Source organism: Cyprinodon variegatus, unplaced genomic scaffold (assembly GCF_000732505.1).
Source record: "Cyprinodon variegatus isolate N-32 unplaced genomic scaffold, C_variegatus-1.0 Scaffold229, whole genome shotgun sequence".
Taxonomy (NCBI): Eukaryota; Metazoa; Chordata; class Actinopteri; order Cyprinodontiformes; family Cyprinodontidae; genus Cyprinodon; species Cyprinodon variegatus.
This window is the reverse complement of record NW_015150682.1, coordinates 915,765-932,407: the sequence shown is the minus strand read 5'-3', so window position 1 is coordinate 932,407 and position 16,643 is coordinate 915,765. Positions and strand designations below refer to the sequence as shown.

The window sequence follows — 16,643 nt, the reverse complement described above, 5'->3', positions numbered from 1 at the left end:
AGATGATTGGATGAATTTTTATAGATTTAACAGGCGAAATACAATGCAGTCTTTGAATGGTTTTTGACCTCAAATATAAACAGTGCAAGTTGGTACCCAGAACATTAAAGGTCAGAAAAAGGGATCCACTTGACATCCTACAAAGTTCTGCATTCACCATTTCTTCCTAAAGCATCCAATGGTGGGGGTAGCATCAATACAGAGGACAAATTCAGTTAGTCAAAATATACAGAAGAATCCTTATGAATAGAAGGCAGCAACAGAGGGGAAAGGGGCATTGGTGAGGCTGCTCCTATTAGGAGATGATCACAGCTTCACTGTTTTGAACAAACATGTTAGTTAAGCTCATGAGAAGAGAGAACAGGGAGCACTATTTAGAGCTACAGTAAATATATAGAAGGTTACAGGGCTTTAAAACATTCAACTCTGCATCAATAAGATAATGCTGAACTGATGGCCTGTGCTAGATGTAAAATGAAAGAAACGACTCTTTCAATAAAAACAACTTTTCCTTTGCACAACGTTCTGCTTTATTTATGTCGCTATTGATTCCTTGCAGAGTGGCGGCTCAGACTAGTGTAAACCCCCGCAGGTTCGATACAGTGCATGGTGAAAGTTTTGATTCTGCCATGCGACACATTCAACAATGCTCCAAACAGCGTCACTACTCAGATTTGGATTGGGTTACGGGCTGAGAACAAGTTAACAGATCGCCCACAGGCCAGACAGGGCCGGCTCTAAGCCCATTACTGTAAGCCTGTTCACCTTAATGGGTCCAGCAGCCCAACTGTCACAAACCACATCACTGCCAGCACTCCATTTGTCTTATTAAAACTGGGCCAAACATGTTGGTTCGAATCACATCACATCCATCCATACCTTAGTGGTGTAAACACGTTAGTAATGTGGTGCTTAAACACAATGGATAAATTAATTAGAATATTTAGTTTTAAGCAGTGAAAGAGACATTAAATAACTATAAGGTGGAAGAAGGTGCAATGATTTGGGGAGTGGCATTGATTCATGATAAAACATTTCTCAGAACTTTGCTCACAAGACTTTGCTGAGGACGTTGCTGCCTTAATGACGTCCCTGTGTAATTCCAGTGTGGATTCCATGCTATGATATTAAGATTTGGAACATCCAAAAACCATTTGAGAATCAATGGCACGCGGAAGCAACTCAATAGATGTAGACATATAGATGGGATCAAGATGACTTGGAGAAGTTTTTATGTGGAAATTATCTCTCTGACAGAAAGGGCAGGAATTTAAATCTAGGTGACTTTGAGAGAGACATTTTTTGTGCGAGGCGTATTGCTTCAAGAATTACAGAAACTAGTGATCTCATGCAATGATTCCCAACAGGGGGTACTCCTATCCCTAGTGGTCTGCAAGTGAAAATATTTTATGTCTTAGGCAGCAAAATAAAATAGGGCTGGGATTGGTTTTGTTTTGTGAGGACCCAATTAAAAAGGCTTTTATCAACCAAAAAGCATGTTTTTCTTTGGCTTTACCTTGAGCTATAACACACACCAGAACCAAGCAGAGGAACAGACTGGAAGTAAAGAACAGCTTGGTACCACATGTTTTTCACACTGATCTATCGAAGCTAATAAAAAAAGCAGCTCAGGTGTCTTGATGAAAACAAAGTAACACTAATTAAGTCAGTCTGACTATATTTTTTGTTCTGTATTTTGTTCCAAATTCATCAAATTTACCGATACAGGTTTATTATATGATTTTATTTTGTATTTGTATTTATTTTGATTCCTTACTAACTTCCAGGCAACATATTTGTTTTTGTTTTTTTAAGAGGGTAAGAATAAAATGCCCAATAATTAAATTCTAAAGATAAAAGATTAAGTAAAATAGTCTTTATTTTATAATTAGTTATTGTATGTTCCATTTTTGGACAATCATCAATACTTTTGACTCAGAGGGGTACTCATGATAAGACAAAATGACCAAAAGGGTACACAAGACAAAATAAGGTTTAGGAAAAACTGATCTAATGGAATTTTCATGCACAAGAATATTTCAGGTTTGCTGATAATTATGATTTTTAGTGCAGTTCTGTGAATGTCTGAGGAGAGGCAATGGAAGTTTAAAACGCATGTGCATCTCAGCAGCAGATCACCAATGGAAGGAGCTTGAAGCACTATCCATCCTGCCTGGTAACAGTGGTGGTGTAATGATGGGGGGGATATTTTCTTGGAAACTTTTCTATCAAGTTAGGATCACTTAAATGCCACAGTCCATCTAAGCGTCCATCTCTTTGTGACCACTTATTACCCATCTGCTGACTGTACCTTATAGCAGTGTAATGGACCATATCAAAAGCTCTGAACATCTCAGGCTAGTTTTTTGAACATGGCAATGAGTACTGTACTGCAGAAGCCCTGACAGTCACCAGAAAGCCCAAAAGAGTCCCTTTGTGGTGGATTGTGTGATTGATAAATGGGCACCTGACAAATCTTTATCTGCAGCAAGTGTGCAATGCGATCACGTCAACATGGACCACAATTTGTGAGGAATGTTTTAGGACCTTATTGAATCCATTCAATGAATAATTAATGCAGAACTTGCAAGATTAATCTATCCACTGACTGCAAGTCCAAGTTCTCGGTTTGTGGTGGAGCTGGCTTCTGTCCAGGACATCTTTTATCCACGTTAAAGTGTCCTCACTTTTATAATGATCAGTAAAACACTTCAGTTCTTGCAGTTTCCCTTTTTAATAGGATCATATTATTGAACTACTTATCCCCAACCCCCCCTCAGACAGTATTATTGGGTTTGACGTGAACTCAGTGTAATTCACTTAAAAGAACTCTTTCAAGAACTCACTTTGCACTAAAATTAGCTAACAGCTCCAGGTTTTTGAGCAGAATTTAAAAAAGTGCACGACAGAAAGAACAAACCTCCAAATTCGGGATGTTTTATATCTTGCTCTACTCAGAATCAGGTTAGTTTCAGCCAAGTTCCGCTCATGTTTGGATCCTTGCTGGAACAGGTGTGGATGTGTTGAGGCTTCTCTGATTCATTCGTTCTACACATTTTTTGCATTTGAAAAGTTTTTATCTGAGTTTTTTTATGCCCTGAATACGGGAATTGATTTAAACCAGAACCTTAACCCTTTACTCCCTCTCTTTGTTAAGGTCAGGGGCCGTTTTAATCTTCCAAACATTTTGTTGCTGCTCTGTGGTTCCTTTTCCAAATAGGTGAGTCATAATGGAAAAATTTTACCTGACCAACCATATACAAAGACTTCCAGACTTTATTTCCACTGGGTTAAAACGATGGATTGTTCTAAGAACAAGAAATGTAAAGAAAAAAAAATCTAATGGAATCTAGTGTTATGTGCGTAGAATTTACTTTCCAACCCGTTTTATTTGGATTTGGTTCCTTCCTTCAGCTCTGCTACATTTGGCTGGAAGAAACTGGCCGACTGTCTTGGATCTCATTGTGAAGCTGTAGCAAAGAGTCTCTTATATATCTATAGTATGCATGCTTGTCATGAAGTAATTTATGTAAACATCTTTTATATGTTCAGACCTCTCATCTGCATCTGTTGTGGAAGTTTGTGATCATTTACTTTTGTTATAGAAATAAGCCACATAAAATAGGCTTTAATGAATGATTGAAGGTCTTATTGTGAAAATTATATATATATAAAAAAGTTATTGGTCGTTTCCTTTAAGATAAAAATACAAACAAATGTAATAGCCCCCGTCTTCTTTTGCACACAAATGTCACTAAGGAATTGGAGATTTATGATAGTTCTTGTGGGAAACTCAAGGATTTTCATCTAAACCTACAAAAATGGAAGATATCTAATGAGCTGCTTATAGAAATGAGTCTCAGGGGGTGGTTACTCAGCAGCTGTCACAGATAGGAAGCCTGAGGATGACGTGATATCTCCTGCCAGCTTCTTATTGTTATGGCTGTTACTGTTGCATAACTGAAGGCAAATAAATGAGTGAAGTCGGTGAGGAGAAAAGGGGACAAAATAAAAAATACAACTAAACAGATGAAATAAATTTAACCATAGTATAAATTTGAAATAAAAAAAACACAATCTGTTGTCTTGCTTGTGTGTGAAGCTCCACACAACTCCGTTTGCATACCGAGACTCCATGATGTAAAGAAAAAGGGCCATTTTGTGAGGCAGCTAATGAGAACGGGGCTAAAGCTGTCAGCTGAACTTAGGATCATCTTTAGTGCATGGAAATCAGCAACTTCTTTCCCCTTTTTTACTAAGACTAATGCTCTAAAACAGACAATATAGATAATGTGAAGCTGCACATCTATTTCCATTGCAAACTGGGAAGTTGTGTAACATCTTCTAAACAAGGCAAGCATCAATTAGACAGGATTAAAACAACATAAAGATTTCAACTAAAAAGACAAGTAAAACTGTTCAAAGTTCAACTGACCAGTGCACTCCTGGAAATGCACAGCATGATGAGAAGTTGATGGGGAGAGCGGACAAAATGAGTCCTGTCTAATTGATCAAAATGAAACAGCTTTCTGCAAAACCACAATTTTTGAAAATAGAATAAAAAACAGATGCAACCAAAATAAACCTGCATTATAACTGCATCTTTTAGAGTTAACCAGGGAGTGTTTTCACTGGGTTTTAGAGAAACATGAATAAAACACAATTATGAATTTGCAATGATACCCGTAAAAAAATATATATATATATTCTATATATATATATATATATATTCTATATATATATATATATATATATATATATATATATATATATATATACACACATACATAAAAAATACACATCTTCATTGTCTTCTGCATCATTTCAGTGATGATAAATCCATGCATCAACAGCAGAAATCAAGATACGGCAGCAAGAGAGGGATCAGCTTCTTACCTCTTTCGGCTGTAGGGAGATTCTGTCTCCTGTCTTTTATCTCTTTGCCGGTGTCCGTGAAATATTTACCCACTCAGAGAGCTACAGTGGCTACCGTCAATGCTGGACACTCTTGAAAATTCATCATCCTCAAAGAAACGGCTCAGAGACATGCCAACATAAAATATAATCAGAGAAAAAAAAAGGAGGGATAAATGTGACAGCTGCTAAAATATTAAACGGTCAATAATTATAGGGTTGTCTGGTGACAGTGGAGAGGTGCTTGTGTTGATGGATGGACGAGGAGCTCTCGGTGAGCACGGGTTAGCGAAAAGAAAAAAAGAGAGAGGGAGGGATTAGGATTGAGGAGACACCCCTAAGGGACTCTTCATCGTTGCATTGTAGCCCTTAGTCAATGAACGCCCAAGTGAGTTCAAAACGCTGCAGTGACACGATGTTGCTCCAAGATAATCAATCTGTTAACGCAGATTAGTGGGGTCTAGCCTCTAAGTCGCTCTGCTTCCAGAGGCTCACTTATACCACCGACCCCCACTGAACATTCAAAAGCTCGCCCATCAGACCAACCAATCTCTGCCCAGAACACCAGTGTGAGCCCAGACCAAGTTACAAATAAAAACTATAAAGAAATGTAAAAGTCTCCCTAAACTGGATGCACTAACTGTATGATGGGGAAATCTTTAGTTCACCGCTCACGCCCTGGATGCAAAATTGAGCTGTTGCAAAAGGTAAAGATGTAAATGTCCCTGAATGTAGAGGAAGAAGCATGAACAAGCACACAGTTAAATTTGGGGAGTAGAAGGAGGGGGAATGCAGAGAACATGAAATCCTGAGGAGAATAGAAATGCAGACTCCCAGGGAGGGATGCTGAGAGAAAGAGGAGGGAGGGTGAGAGAGATGGAGCAACTAACAATGAACAGAAAGGGGCAAAGCAGTCTGCAATGGATTTGTAGGGGAAGGCATTTTCCAGTGGAGGCTGCAGGACATGTGATGAGTGCACGTTCGGAGAGATGACTTGTGAGGGACTGGAGACAGAAAAGTGATGAAAACACAAGGAGGTGAAATGCAATGAAAATTTTCTATTGGAGAGAAGGGGGCAGAGGAACGAGGGGGGGGATTGGTTTTTCTGTGTCACTGAAAGAGAGTGGGGGAGGGGAGATAATGCAACCAACGGGAACAAACAGTAGAGAACCAGGGATCATACTTGCACTCTCTTAGCTTATGGATAACGTATATACGGTTTTGTATCTGGAAGGATGATGGGGAGGAGGAAGGGGCCAGATTGACTATGAATCCCAAATAGTGAAGCAGCATCCATCACTCCAGCTAACAAATTAAAAATCACAGCTCTTAAAAATCATTCATTTAGTGTTTAATTGGAAAAGCAAACTAGCAGTTGTAATAATTGGTAGAAGAATAAAAAGTCATTGCTCTTGTTAGACACAGTATTACACAATATTAATGATCAAATTATTCAAAAAAAAGAACATAATACATGTTTGATTATTAAATTTAAAAAGCCTTCCAATGAGAAACATTCTTTTATTAGCCAAGCGCTAGAACCATCATCCACATAGAACACATCCTTTAAATTTAGACAGAAACCATACTTTGCATATAACCTTCTAGTGATTTATTTCTGTAATTTTTAGATTACATCCTCAAAGTTAAAAGCTTAATTCTCAAACAATTGAGTAACACCATCATGTCCCCATTATTTCAAACAGATTCCTGTGCCAGAAACCAAACAGCTTGATATGTGCAGACTCTGATGGGAATTTCCAAACTTTAGTGGGATTGTTTTTATCTTGAGAACAATGCATAGACTTTTTGAAACGTCTAACAAGTGATCTAAGCTCTAATAAAAAGCATATTTGTTTCTATAACTTAGCATCTTTCTGTAAACGTCTTTCTTTATACATTATAATTTAAATTAAGACATCATTACGTTCAGAAAAATCAGACCTGCTTTTGCTACAGTAACACATTTTAGTGACTTCCTTAATGAAACTTCCAATAAAGTCTAAAGTTTGTTGTTTTTGTGTTCCTTTTATATTCACAGTCTTTGACTGGGCGTGGATATTCACCATATTGTGGGAAACTTTCATGTTTCACACCTTTTCTCTCCCCTTCATTTATTCGTTACACCTTTAAAACTAAACAGAAAAAATCCTTGCAAAATGTCTCCCCTTCAGCTCTAATTTAAAATTGCACTAATTGAAAATAAATCTAAACTTGTTATTTCTTTGGCAGTCTTATAACATTTCTTGAATTCAAGCCACAGTGATATAAAAATATGAAAAGAGCCCTGAGCATTTAAATTATGAGCTTGTGGTAATTTAGTGGAACATACACAATAAAGTACAATTTATATAATTAAAATTGATAAAAAGACTGAGTAAGCTTCAGCTTTTGAATGAATAAGTCTAAAGTGATTATTCAAAGATAAAGGAAGTAAACACCCTATTGCACCAAACCACTTTGACACTACACACTATTTATGCACTGCTGGATAGAGTGAGATTCATTCATGTAATGAAGTGCACTTTCCTTACCGAAGAGTAACTGTGCAAACAATATCATAAAAACCGTTCAGTCCGGAGCCTCCCATGTTACAGAGATGTAAGGTGTTAACTGGTAGTCGACCAAAATTCAAACCCTTCCCCACCTTCAAGTCCCCAACTCCTTCAAAAATCCTCTCCTCCTCACTTTTGTCTACCTTGGCCAGAGTGAGGTGGTACTGTGGATTGTAGGACTGCCTGTGCAGCCAGCCCTCCTTCCTGTAGGCCTCCTGCAGGCCTGAGTTCAGCTGGTGGAGGGACAGCCGAGGGCTGGGGCTCAGGTAAAGCACCTTGCCATTGAAATGCTTCAGCTTCCTTGGAAAGGTAACCGCCACGGGCGGGTTGCGATCCAGCTGGGCGAACCTGCGGAGGATCTCGGCTGCAGCTGCCACCTCGGCTGGGCCGTCAAGTACCAGGAGGCACAGGGTGACATGGAGCATCGAGGCGGCGTGCCAGTAAGGAGCAGAGGAGGGAAGGAGGGCAGTAAGCTCCTCCTGCAGCTGCTGGAAACTGGAGAGGATAGCAGGGGTGTTGGCCCGGAAGGTGATGAAGTGAGTGGGTTTTTTCTTTGGAGGACGACTGCCACTCTTCTGCTCTGCCTGCTTCAGAGATGGATTCTAAGGCGGAACAACAAAGCTGGGATAAATAAGTAAAAACTGTAACCATAATGTTGTCTGTCAGAGCAAGAGGCGCCATGCACACCTGCGTCTCTTTGCCGGCCTCTAAACTTTCTTCGCAGGCTTCATCAAGCTGCTCTTCTTCTTCCTCTTTCAGCTTCATGACCTTTTCCTGAAATGATGACTCTTGCTCGGATGATGGCTGGATTCTAAATTGCAGCCAGGAAAGTAGAGAGAATATACCCTTATTTAACATTGCTCCGTTGCATTTATTAAAATACTAAATTAAAATCACCTTGTCTGAATTCAAAGAAGTTCAGTGTCTTTTTACTACTTCAGAAAGGTTAGTAAGTAATAATTCTCTAAATATTAAAATGCAGGATTTCATTTTATTCAGTCTTTAAAGATCTGATATGAATCCATAAAGACGACTGGCATTAAGTACTTTTAATGAAATGAAGTAAACACATAGATTTTGTTAAGATGTAGGTTTTTCCATACTTGTTCTTTAAAGAGTTAAACATAAGACCCACAGTAGGAATAGATAACAGACCTATTTTCAGCCTCCTCTGCAACACATGATCCACAAGTTTCCTTTTGTTTCTGAGAAGCGGGAATCTCTTCCAGCTCCTCTTCATGCCTGGTTCTGGTAGGAGTTTCTCCCTCATCCTGACCACCTGCTGCACCTGTCTGCTCCTCTGTCTTTTCAGAACCAACATCTTGTTCTTCTTGATCCTCTGCATGGTTCTCCTCTGAAACAACGACCATTTTCAGTTAGGGTAATAGTGTAAATGTACAAAGCTTTTCAGGAGTGCTCATACAACTTAAAGTTCTCTATCATGCGTGCCATTAAAACTACAAACTTTAATGTGTGTATTGGGTTTTAATGTGACTGAAACGTGTGACTATTTGCAGTGAAATGAGAGGGAAATTAACATTTTTCAAATATTGTACAAGTGCATAAGGTAAGTCAGGAAGGGTGGGTATTTGCATTAAGCAGCTAAAAGTCAATACTTGGCACAACAACTTTCACTGCAAGTCTCTTGAGGTACTTTTTACCAGTTTTTCACCTTGGAGACAGAAATAGTTTGCTGCTTGTGTGCAAAAATTGTTTATTCTCTAAATAGGCAGTCTAACTGTTTCCTTAGGTCAGACTCAGAAGTTGATTTTGACTGGGTCGTTCTAACACATCAATACTCTTGAAGTTAAACCTGCACTGACTGTTTGTGGTGAATAGGGAGCAGAACCTGGTCGCTCTATATTCTTACATTCACCTATTGACAAAACATTTGGATCATAACCAAATGAACCAGATATCATAAGCTATTCAGGATACAACGCTGGCTGCTCCTAGAAGTACAGGGGGAGATGTATAGAAGTCTGGAATACCAGTACATTTCCAATCCCTGTAGCTCTGGCTGCATGTCTTCGTCCAGCTGGAGGCTGAGGCCTTTTTTCCCCCCCAGAGTATTGCTCTATACAATCACGTTGCATGAAATAAACTGAACAATAAAGCTCGTTTGGTAGATTAATTTAAAGAAAATATCATTGAAGCAAGCTGTAAATGTACTTTTAATTTAGCACAAATTTCTACAATATGTTGCACCTATATTAGTTAGACACAGAAAATCATAATTACCTGACTTTAAAACATTAGTCTCTCTGTAATTAATCTATACAATAACTCATAAATTTATTTATTGAATTGTTACTGAAATAAATCAACTTTGTATCAATATTCTAATTCATTAAACACGGTTGCATTTAGCTCCCTTCTCCTTCACAACAGGAATCAAACAGTTTTTTCTGCTGAGGAAAAGGATCCCAACAACATCATGCAACCATTTTTAGATGATAGATTCAATGTTCTCTGAGAGATGCTTAAAGCTTGGGACATTAATTTATTGCCATGCTTTAAACCTTACTAATGTTCTCCAGCAAATACTTCAAGGCTTTAAATCCAAGCTACACCTTTAAGATTAGTTCCTGCAATTATAGGTGTAGAAACTCTGTATCAGCTACACCATAGTGATCAACTTTATGGTGATCATTTGCATTATTTGACAAAAAAAAAGGTAGAAGAGGTAGTAGAGTTATGAATAATTGTGCATGACACATTGTTTTGCTAAATGGCAACCTACTCTCACCTTTTACTTCCTCCTCCTTTCCAAAGGGGGGAGCCAAAGATTGACCGGTGGAACCAAAGACCCTGTCAGTTCTGCTGTGTCGGTCCCAAACGTGGTGCCCTTTGTAGGCAAAGTATTGGATCCTGTGTCTGGGCAGAGCCAACTCAGTGGAGTAGTCACAATCACAGGGGTTGGTGTCCCAGTTGAATTCACAGAAAGGCCGCTCCAGAATGCCAAGGAAGCGATCTATGTAGCCCACCACAAAATCTGAAGCTTCTACTGATGGGTCCCACAGGATGCGAGAGATAACATCGTCAGCTGTGCGCATACGGGGCTTTTTGTTCACATCTGCTGGAGATAACTCAATCATTCCCACGCAAATAAAGAACAGTGAGACAAATAAAAACATACAAGTTTCTTCAGATTATATTGGGAATTATCAAATGAAAAAGTTAAGGTGAACAAATGAGGAATGACCTTTATCCTTGTTGTCTCTAGGCTTTGCCCCTTTGTTCACAGTGCCCTTCTTCTTGTTGTGTTTCTCCAAATTCTCTACATTCTGTTGGTCATCCATGTCAGCGGATGGTGCCGCCGATTCATATGGTGATGAGTCACTTTAAAAACAAAAGAAAAAATGTGCTCACGGAGGATGACAAATGACAAATGAAACTGGGGAGTGGCGGCCTAGTAGTTAGGGCATAGGGCTTTGAATCCTGAGGTTGTGAGTTCAATCCCCAACTCCCACAGACTGCCACTCTGGCTCCTTGAGCAGGACCCTTAACCCCGCACTGCTCCCCCAGGCACCACACAATGGCATCCCACTGCTCCCCAAGGGGATGGGTTAAATGCAGAGAAGTAATTTCCCTCTGGGATTATTAAAGTATAAAAAACAAAATAAAAACAAACAAAACGAAAGGGTTTGGAGACAAATATTAAATGTGACAGATCTAGATAGTCCCAATAACCTTCTCTAAAATTAATAAAACATAACTGGTAATATAAGGGTAATAAAAGTGATCCGAATCTAAGAAGTTTAATAATTAATGTTCTAATGAATTCCAAATTAGAAACTAAACAAACTAGAAATCAACTAAAACAGATAAATTATACAATAAAATTCAGCACAAAAAACTGAGTTTACAGAGTTTTTTTTTTTTTTAAGTCTTGAAAATAATCAACTAAATATAATATATTATTTCTTTTGGGACAGAAAAATGACCAGGGGAATAAAATGTACAATGCAGTACTCTACATGGAGTCTTTTTTCCCCTTACTCAGAGATTTGTTAGATTAATATCCAACTTCCTGTCTCTCTTATTTGTAGGACTTTGACCTGCCTATAACAGTTTAACCAAACTCCTTTTTCAACTCTCTGCTGGTCATCTTTGACCTAAAGCAGGAAGGAAACGTCTCTGAATAAAAAAACATTTTCACAGTTTTAAATAAATCAAAATAAGTAAAACATTTAGGATCCTATATTAGCTATAACTGTATATGAAAGAGAAAACATCTTTAAATGACTACTATCAGTGTTGTTAATATCTAATGAAAACTTTATGCTCTCATATCTGGAGATTTCCTTTAAAGCAGTGCTTCCCAGACTTGTCTCGCCGGACCCTTCTTGTTGCGACGGATAACATGAAGATAGCAAACCTGTGTGATAAACGGCATTTGCTTCCGAACCGGCACTTTCCCATCTGGAAAAACTGGCACACTTTTGATTCCTCCTTCTGCTCTGCAGACTCTATGAATAAGATCGACATTAAACAAGACAGGGTGAGGATGTGCTGTTAGGTTGATTAAAAAGGCTTTGGGCTCTGCATGTAAACACGCTGGCAGACATTGTTGCTGAAAGGTCACTGAACGTGATGATTTAGCTTTAGAAAACAAACAAGAGATGCACATGCTGTTCAGCTGTTTTAAAGTAAAGTGAGAATACCTCTCTAACTAAGCAGAAGATTAATTAACCAGGCAAAATGAGAGCCTAAATATGCTAAAACCAGTATTTTCTGAGCATTTATTGTAGTTTAAATGTTTCTCTAATTATCACTTGTACACAACAAAGATTCTAACATGAAAACATATCATTTTTTTCCCCCCTCCGATACCTTGAGAGGGCCTACAGTTTAACAGCTGGGAATGATTCAAACATGATGAATGAAGAGTATGTAGAGAGGTCACACCAAACGCATATCCTGATGTTTTACTTTTGGGAAGGGACTGAATGTAACTCACAGCTCAGTTACCTTAACTATTGCTGTTCTGTCTTTAGGAGAATTGGGCTGACCCCAGCTGGACAGGAAGCATTTGACCTGATTCCAGTTATCAGAAAATCCGGGAAGTAACAGGTTTTTTTTTTCTGTTTTACTTGTTCTTCAGAAGTTTTATCTGGATTGAAAGTAATGGACTCAGATGTTGAAGCAGACCGTATGATCTCTCATCCTTTGGGAGACAGAGGCTTGAGCTTTGAGTCACTGAAGCCAGGAACTGCCCCAGCAGAACATTCTGTCAGGAAGTGAGAAAATATGTCTGCAGCCGTTACATCAAAAATCAGCTGTCTGTGTCAGTATTAGAGAATCTGGACTCATGATGACATAGCTTAACTGGAATCCCAGCTGCTGAGGGTGAAAGTTGGAAAACAAGCTTGTTTTTCTTTCTGAAATGGTGATTAGTTGGAAAAGTAGATAATACAGCTCCTTTATTGCAGCTCAACACACACTAAAAGCTTTGTGCCAAAACTAATAACGTGCACATGAATGAAGAAAATATAAAAAGTTAGTTATCAAATATACATCCCAACAATTTATCACGATATTTTGACATTTTTGGTTGTACCTATATGTGCCAAAAAAACAGCTAAGGTTACTTGGATGAAGTTAAGTCTAGCTTTTCATCTAAACCAGACTTTGTCTACAAAATCAGATGCAAGAAGAAAAAAAAAAACAAAAAAAAAAAAACATAATTTTCTCAATACCATGGTTCAATTTCCTAAGTAAAAACATGATGTTTTCTTTCCTGATTTAACAAAATAAACAGACAGTCCCTACATATTGTTTTACAGCCAACCCACTATTGAGAACATTTCTGACAGAAAAAAAAACTTTATTTATAAATGGCCAATTTGATCAGAAAAACTAAAATCAAATAGTGATACTAAAATCTCTCCATACTGGCTGACTGTCAAATTAGTCTGCCAAAGAGACAGATTTCCCCCCCCCCCCCCCCTTTTTTTTTTTTTCCCTCCAGTTTTGTCAAGTACAACTCACTTTTACTATTTTAAATACGCTTGACTGGTAAAAAGGAACAACTTTCATGTAAAAGATGTATAAAAAAGCTATCCAGAAAAATGATAACAGAATTTGACTTGTTTGATCAGATTGTCAACATGTTTTATTGATTCGTGAATTCATATCATAGAGGCATACCCAGTAAAAACTAATCTCTCTCATAAAAAAATAAATGTCTTATCACTGCACTAACTATGGCTTTCCACATGTTTAGAGTAAATATTTATTGTTCCAATAAAAAAGAGCCAAATCAGGGAAAGCAGAGGCCAGTAGCAGTGGATGATGGTGAACGGTCTTCAAGGATAAGAAGAGGTTGTAAAAGATTTATCTGCAAGCAGAAACCAAGCTAAATATGTTTTTTAATGGGAGATAAATCAATGTTTATGGGATATACATTAGCCTATAACAGAAACATACATATATTCCATTCAGCTTTTAGGTTCTACAGTTCTTGCTACATTAGCATCACAGTTATTAAACTATATACAGTCATATGAAAACGTTTGGGCACTCCTATTAATGTTATTATTTTTATTTCTAAATATTTGGGTGTTTGCAACAGCTATTTCAGTTTGATACATCTAATACCTGATGGACACAGTAATACTAATTGATTGGACTAACAGAAAATGTGTAGTACGCAATAAAACTAAATTTGAATAACATATTTAAGTTCCATTATATCTATACACATATTTATTTACATACAAATAAAACTGTAACTGCCTGTGTTGCTTTATTTTACACTGTGTGCAGAATTATTAGACAAATGAGTATTTCAACCACATCATCCTTTCCATACATGTTGTCCTACTCCAAGCTGTATAGGCTTGCATCTCTGTAATGAGAAGGGGTGTGGCCTAATGACATCAACACCCTATATAAAGTGTTCTTAATTATTAGGCAAAATGGGTCAGAAAAGAGATTTGACAGACTTTGAAAAGTCAAAAATTGTCACATGTCTTTCAGAGGTGGCAGCAGTTTGGAAATTACCAAGCTTTTGAAGCGGGATCATCGTACAATCAAGCGGTTCATGGCAAATAGCCAACAGGGGCGCAAGAAGCGTGTTGAAAAAAGAAGACGTAAAACAACTCCCCATGAATTGAGAAGGATTAAGCATGAAGCTGCCAGGAAGCCATTAGCTGCCATATTTCAGAGCTGCAACATGTCTGGAGTGCCGAGAAGCACGAGGTGCTCAATACTCAGGGACCTGGCCAAGGTAAGGAAAGCTGAAAAAAGGCCACCTTTGAACAAGGCACACAAGACAAAACGTCAAGATTGGGCCAAGAAATATCTGAAGACTGATTTCTCCAAGGTGTTTTGGTCTGATGAAATGAGAGTGAGTTTTGATGATGGGCCAGATGGATGGGCACCAGGCTGGATCAGTAAAAGGCAGCAAGTTCCTTATCAACTCAGATGCCAGCATGGTGGAGGTGGGGTACTGGTATGGGCTGGTATCATCAAAGATGAGCTTGTGGAACCTTTTCGAGTTGATGATGGAGTCAAGATCAACTCCCAGACCTACTGCCAGTTTCTGAAAGACCCCTTCTTCAAACAGTGGTACAAGAAGTTACCGCCTTCATTCAAGAAAAACATGATATTCATGCAGGACAATGCTCCGTCACACGCATCAAAATACACCACAGCGTGGCTGGCCAGAAAGTCTAAAAGGAGAAAAAATAATGACATGACCCCATTGTACACCTGATCTGAACCCCATCGAAAACCTGTGGTCCTTCACGAAATGTGAGATCTACAGGGAGAGAAAACGGTACATCTCTCTGAACAGTGTCTGGGAGGCTGTGGTGGCTGGTGCAGGCAATGTTGATCGCAAACAGATCAAGACAGTGATAGAATCTATGGATGGAAGGCTTTTGAGCGTCATGGAGAAGAAAGGAGGCTATATTGATCACTGATTTGTTTTTTGTTGTTTTTGAATATCACAAATGTTTATTTCTGAATTTTGAGTCATATCGGTTTACCTGGTGAAAATAAACAAGTGAGATGGCTATATATTTTCATGTTGCCTAATAATTCTGAACAGTAATATTTACCTGCACACACAGACCTCCTCATAAAATGGCCAAAAAAAAAAAAAAACAATCTACTTCCAAAAATATGTAACTTTTATATAGGAGTCTTTTGGGTTGATTGGGAAAACGATTGTGGCCCAATAATAAAAATGATCCTCAAAAATACAACTTACCTAATACTTTTGCACACAGTGTTTATTGATACTTCACTATTTTTTTTTTTTTTCACATCCAAGCTGGAAAATCTCCCTAGATTTTGTCTCAGATCTGGTCAGCTGGGTTTGAAGGTAAGAAGAAACGGCAAAATGTGAACTTTGATTATACTTTTTTGACTGTAAAGGCTTGTAGAGACTATAGTTAAAACGTTTTATGAGATGCAGGGGGGGAAAAAAACCTTCGTTTGATTAACTTTTTTTTTTTAAGAATGATACCGAATAACCTGAAGGAACAGTATAAATAAACTTTTACCCATTGTGTCTCGGTCAGTTTCAAGAACAGCATTACTTTCCTGTGAGTCTGTCAGGGTGATGGGCGTCAAAGAGCTCCCATCTCCGTCCCTCTGGTTCTCCGTACAATTTAAGGCAGCACTTGGGCTTTCTGACGCCATTTGTAGATCTGGGAGGCTTTCTGATGGCTTGTTGACGTTTGCCAGTAAAGGGGTTGTGAAATAAACTGACTCCGCTACCTGGACACCTTGGAAAACAAACACGGAAGTGAGTAGTTAGCGATCCACTGCTACAACTGACCCATCCGGTTTTATATATATATATATAAAAACATATGTATGCAAATCAAAACACTCATACGCAAAATCTAAGAAAGCGTAGAGTAAAAAACATCTATAAATAATTAAATATATAAAATATAAGCCAAAATAAATATAAAATACCAATGTTTGTATCTATCGTTCCCGGATCCATATATTTTCGAATTGAATCATGGGTAATGTAGTCTTTTTTAAAAACAAGGAAGCAAGGTAAATTTATAGCTGAAAATTCAACGTTATAATAAATAAATAGATAAAAAACAGAAAAACGAATATATGGTGCTCTTCTGTTTCCAATTATTTGGAGAAAACAAATATGCAATTTAGTCTCCAGAGTTTTGACGCTGTGAACTATGCGTC

General features: G+C 38.1%; 2 protein-coding genes across 5 annotated transcripts in view; both read right to left on the bottom strand.

Moving 5' to 3' along the window:
* Window positions 1-5,594, bottom strand: part of ttyh1 (tweety family member 1) — a 36,103-nt gene extending 30,509 nt beyond the window's left edge. The window contains exon 1 of one of the 3 annotated variants that reach the window (XM_015381245.1): window positions 4,897-5,594. The gene's annotated coding sequence lies outside the window, so the exon portion shown is untranslated. The remainder of the gene's footprint in view (window positions 1-4,896) is intronic. The other 2 variants (XM_015381246.1, XM_015381247.1) reach the window with 2 other exon arrangements.
* A 644-nt stretch (window positions 5,595-6,238) lies between these two features.
* leng9 (leukocyte receptor cluster (LRC) member 9) lies at window positions 6,239-16,635 on the bottom strand. 2 transcript variants are annotated; one of them, XM_015381238.1, is made up of 8 exons: window positions 16,407-16,635; window positions 15,986-16,210; window positions 11,851-11,941; window positions 10,675-10,811; window positions 10,219-10,545; window positions 8,625-8,823; window positions 8,157-8,280; window positions 6,239-8,071 (listed from the first exon to the last, which is right to left on the bottom strand). In XM_015381238.1, the coding sequence occupies exons 1-8, from the start codon at window positions 16,435-16,437 to the stop codon at window positions 7,445-7,447; spliced, it is 1,761 nt and encodes a 586-aa protein (XP_015236724.1). In that variant the 5' UTR covers window positions 16,438-16,635; the 3' UTR covers window positions 6,239-7,444. The 2 variants fall into 2 exon arrangements, with proteins under 2 accessions (XP_015236724.1, XP_015236723.1); XM_015381237.1 differs by lacking the exons at window positions 15,986-16,210; window positions 16,407-16,635 and having other exon boundaries at window positions 6,242-8,071; window positions 10,219-10,548; window positions 11,851-13,383.
* Between the last annotated feature and the right edge of the window lie 8 nt (window positions 16,636-16,643).

Bases quoted from the DNA above. Each gene is read 5' to 3' on its own strand.
- leng9 (XM_015381238.1), bottom strand. From the start codon at position 16,437: ATGGATCCGGGAACGATAGATACAAACATTG. The intron at 11,942-15,985 runs GTAAAAGTTTAT...TCTTATTCATAG, and splicing joins AACTGACCGAGACACAATGG to AGTCTGCAGAGCAGAAGGAG. The intron at 8,072-8,156 runs GTGTGCATGGCG...GTTCCGCCTTAG, and splicing joins AGGCCGGCAAAGAGACGCAG to AATCCATCTCTGAAGCAGGC.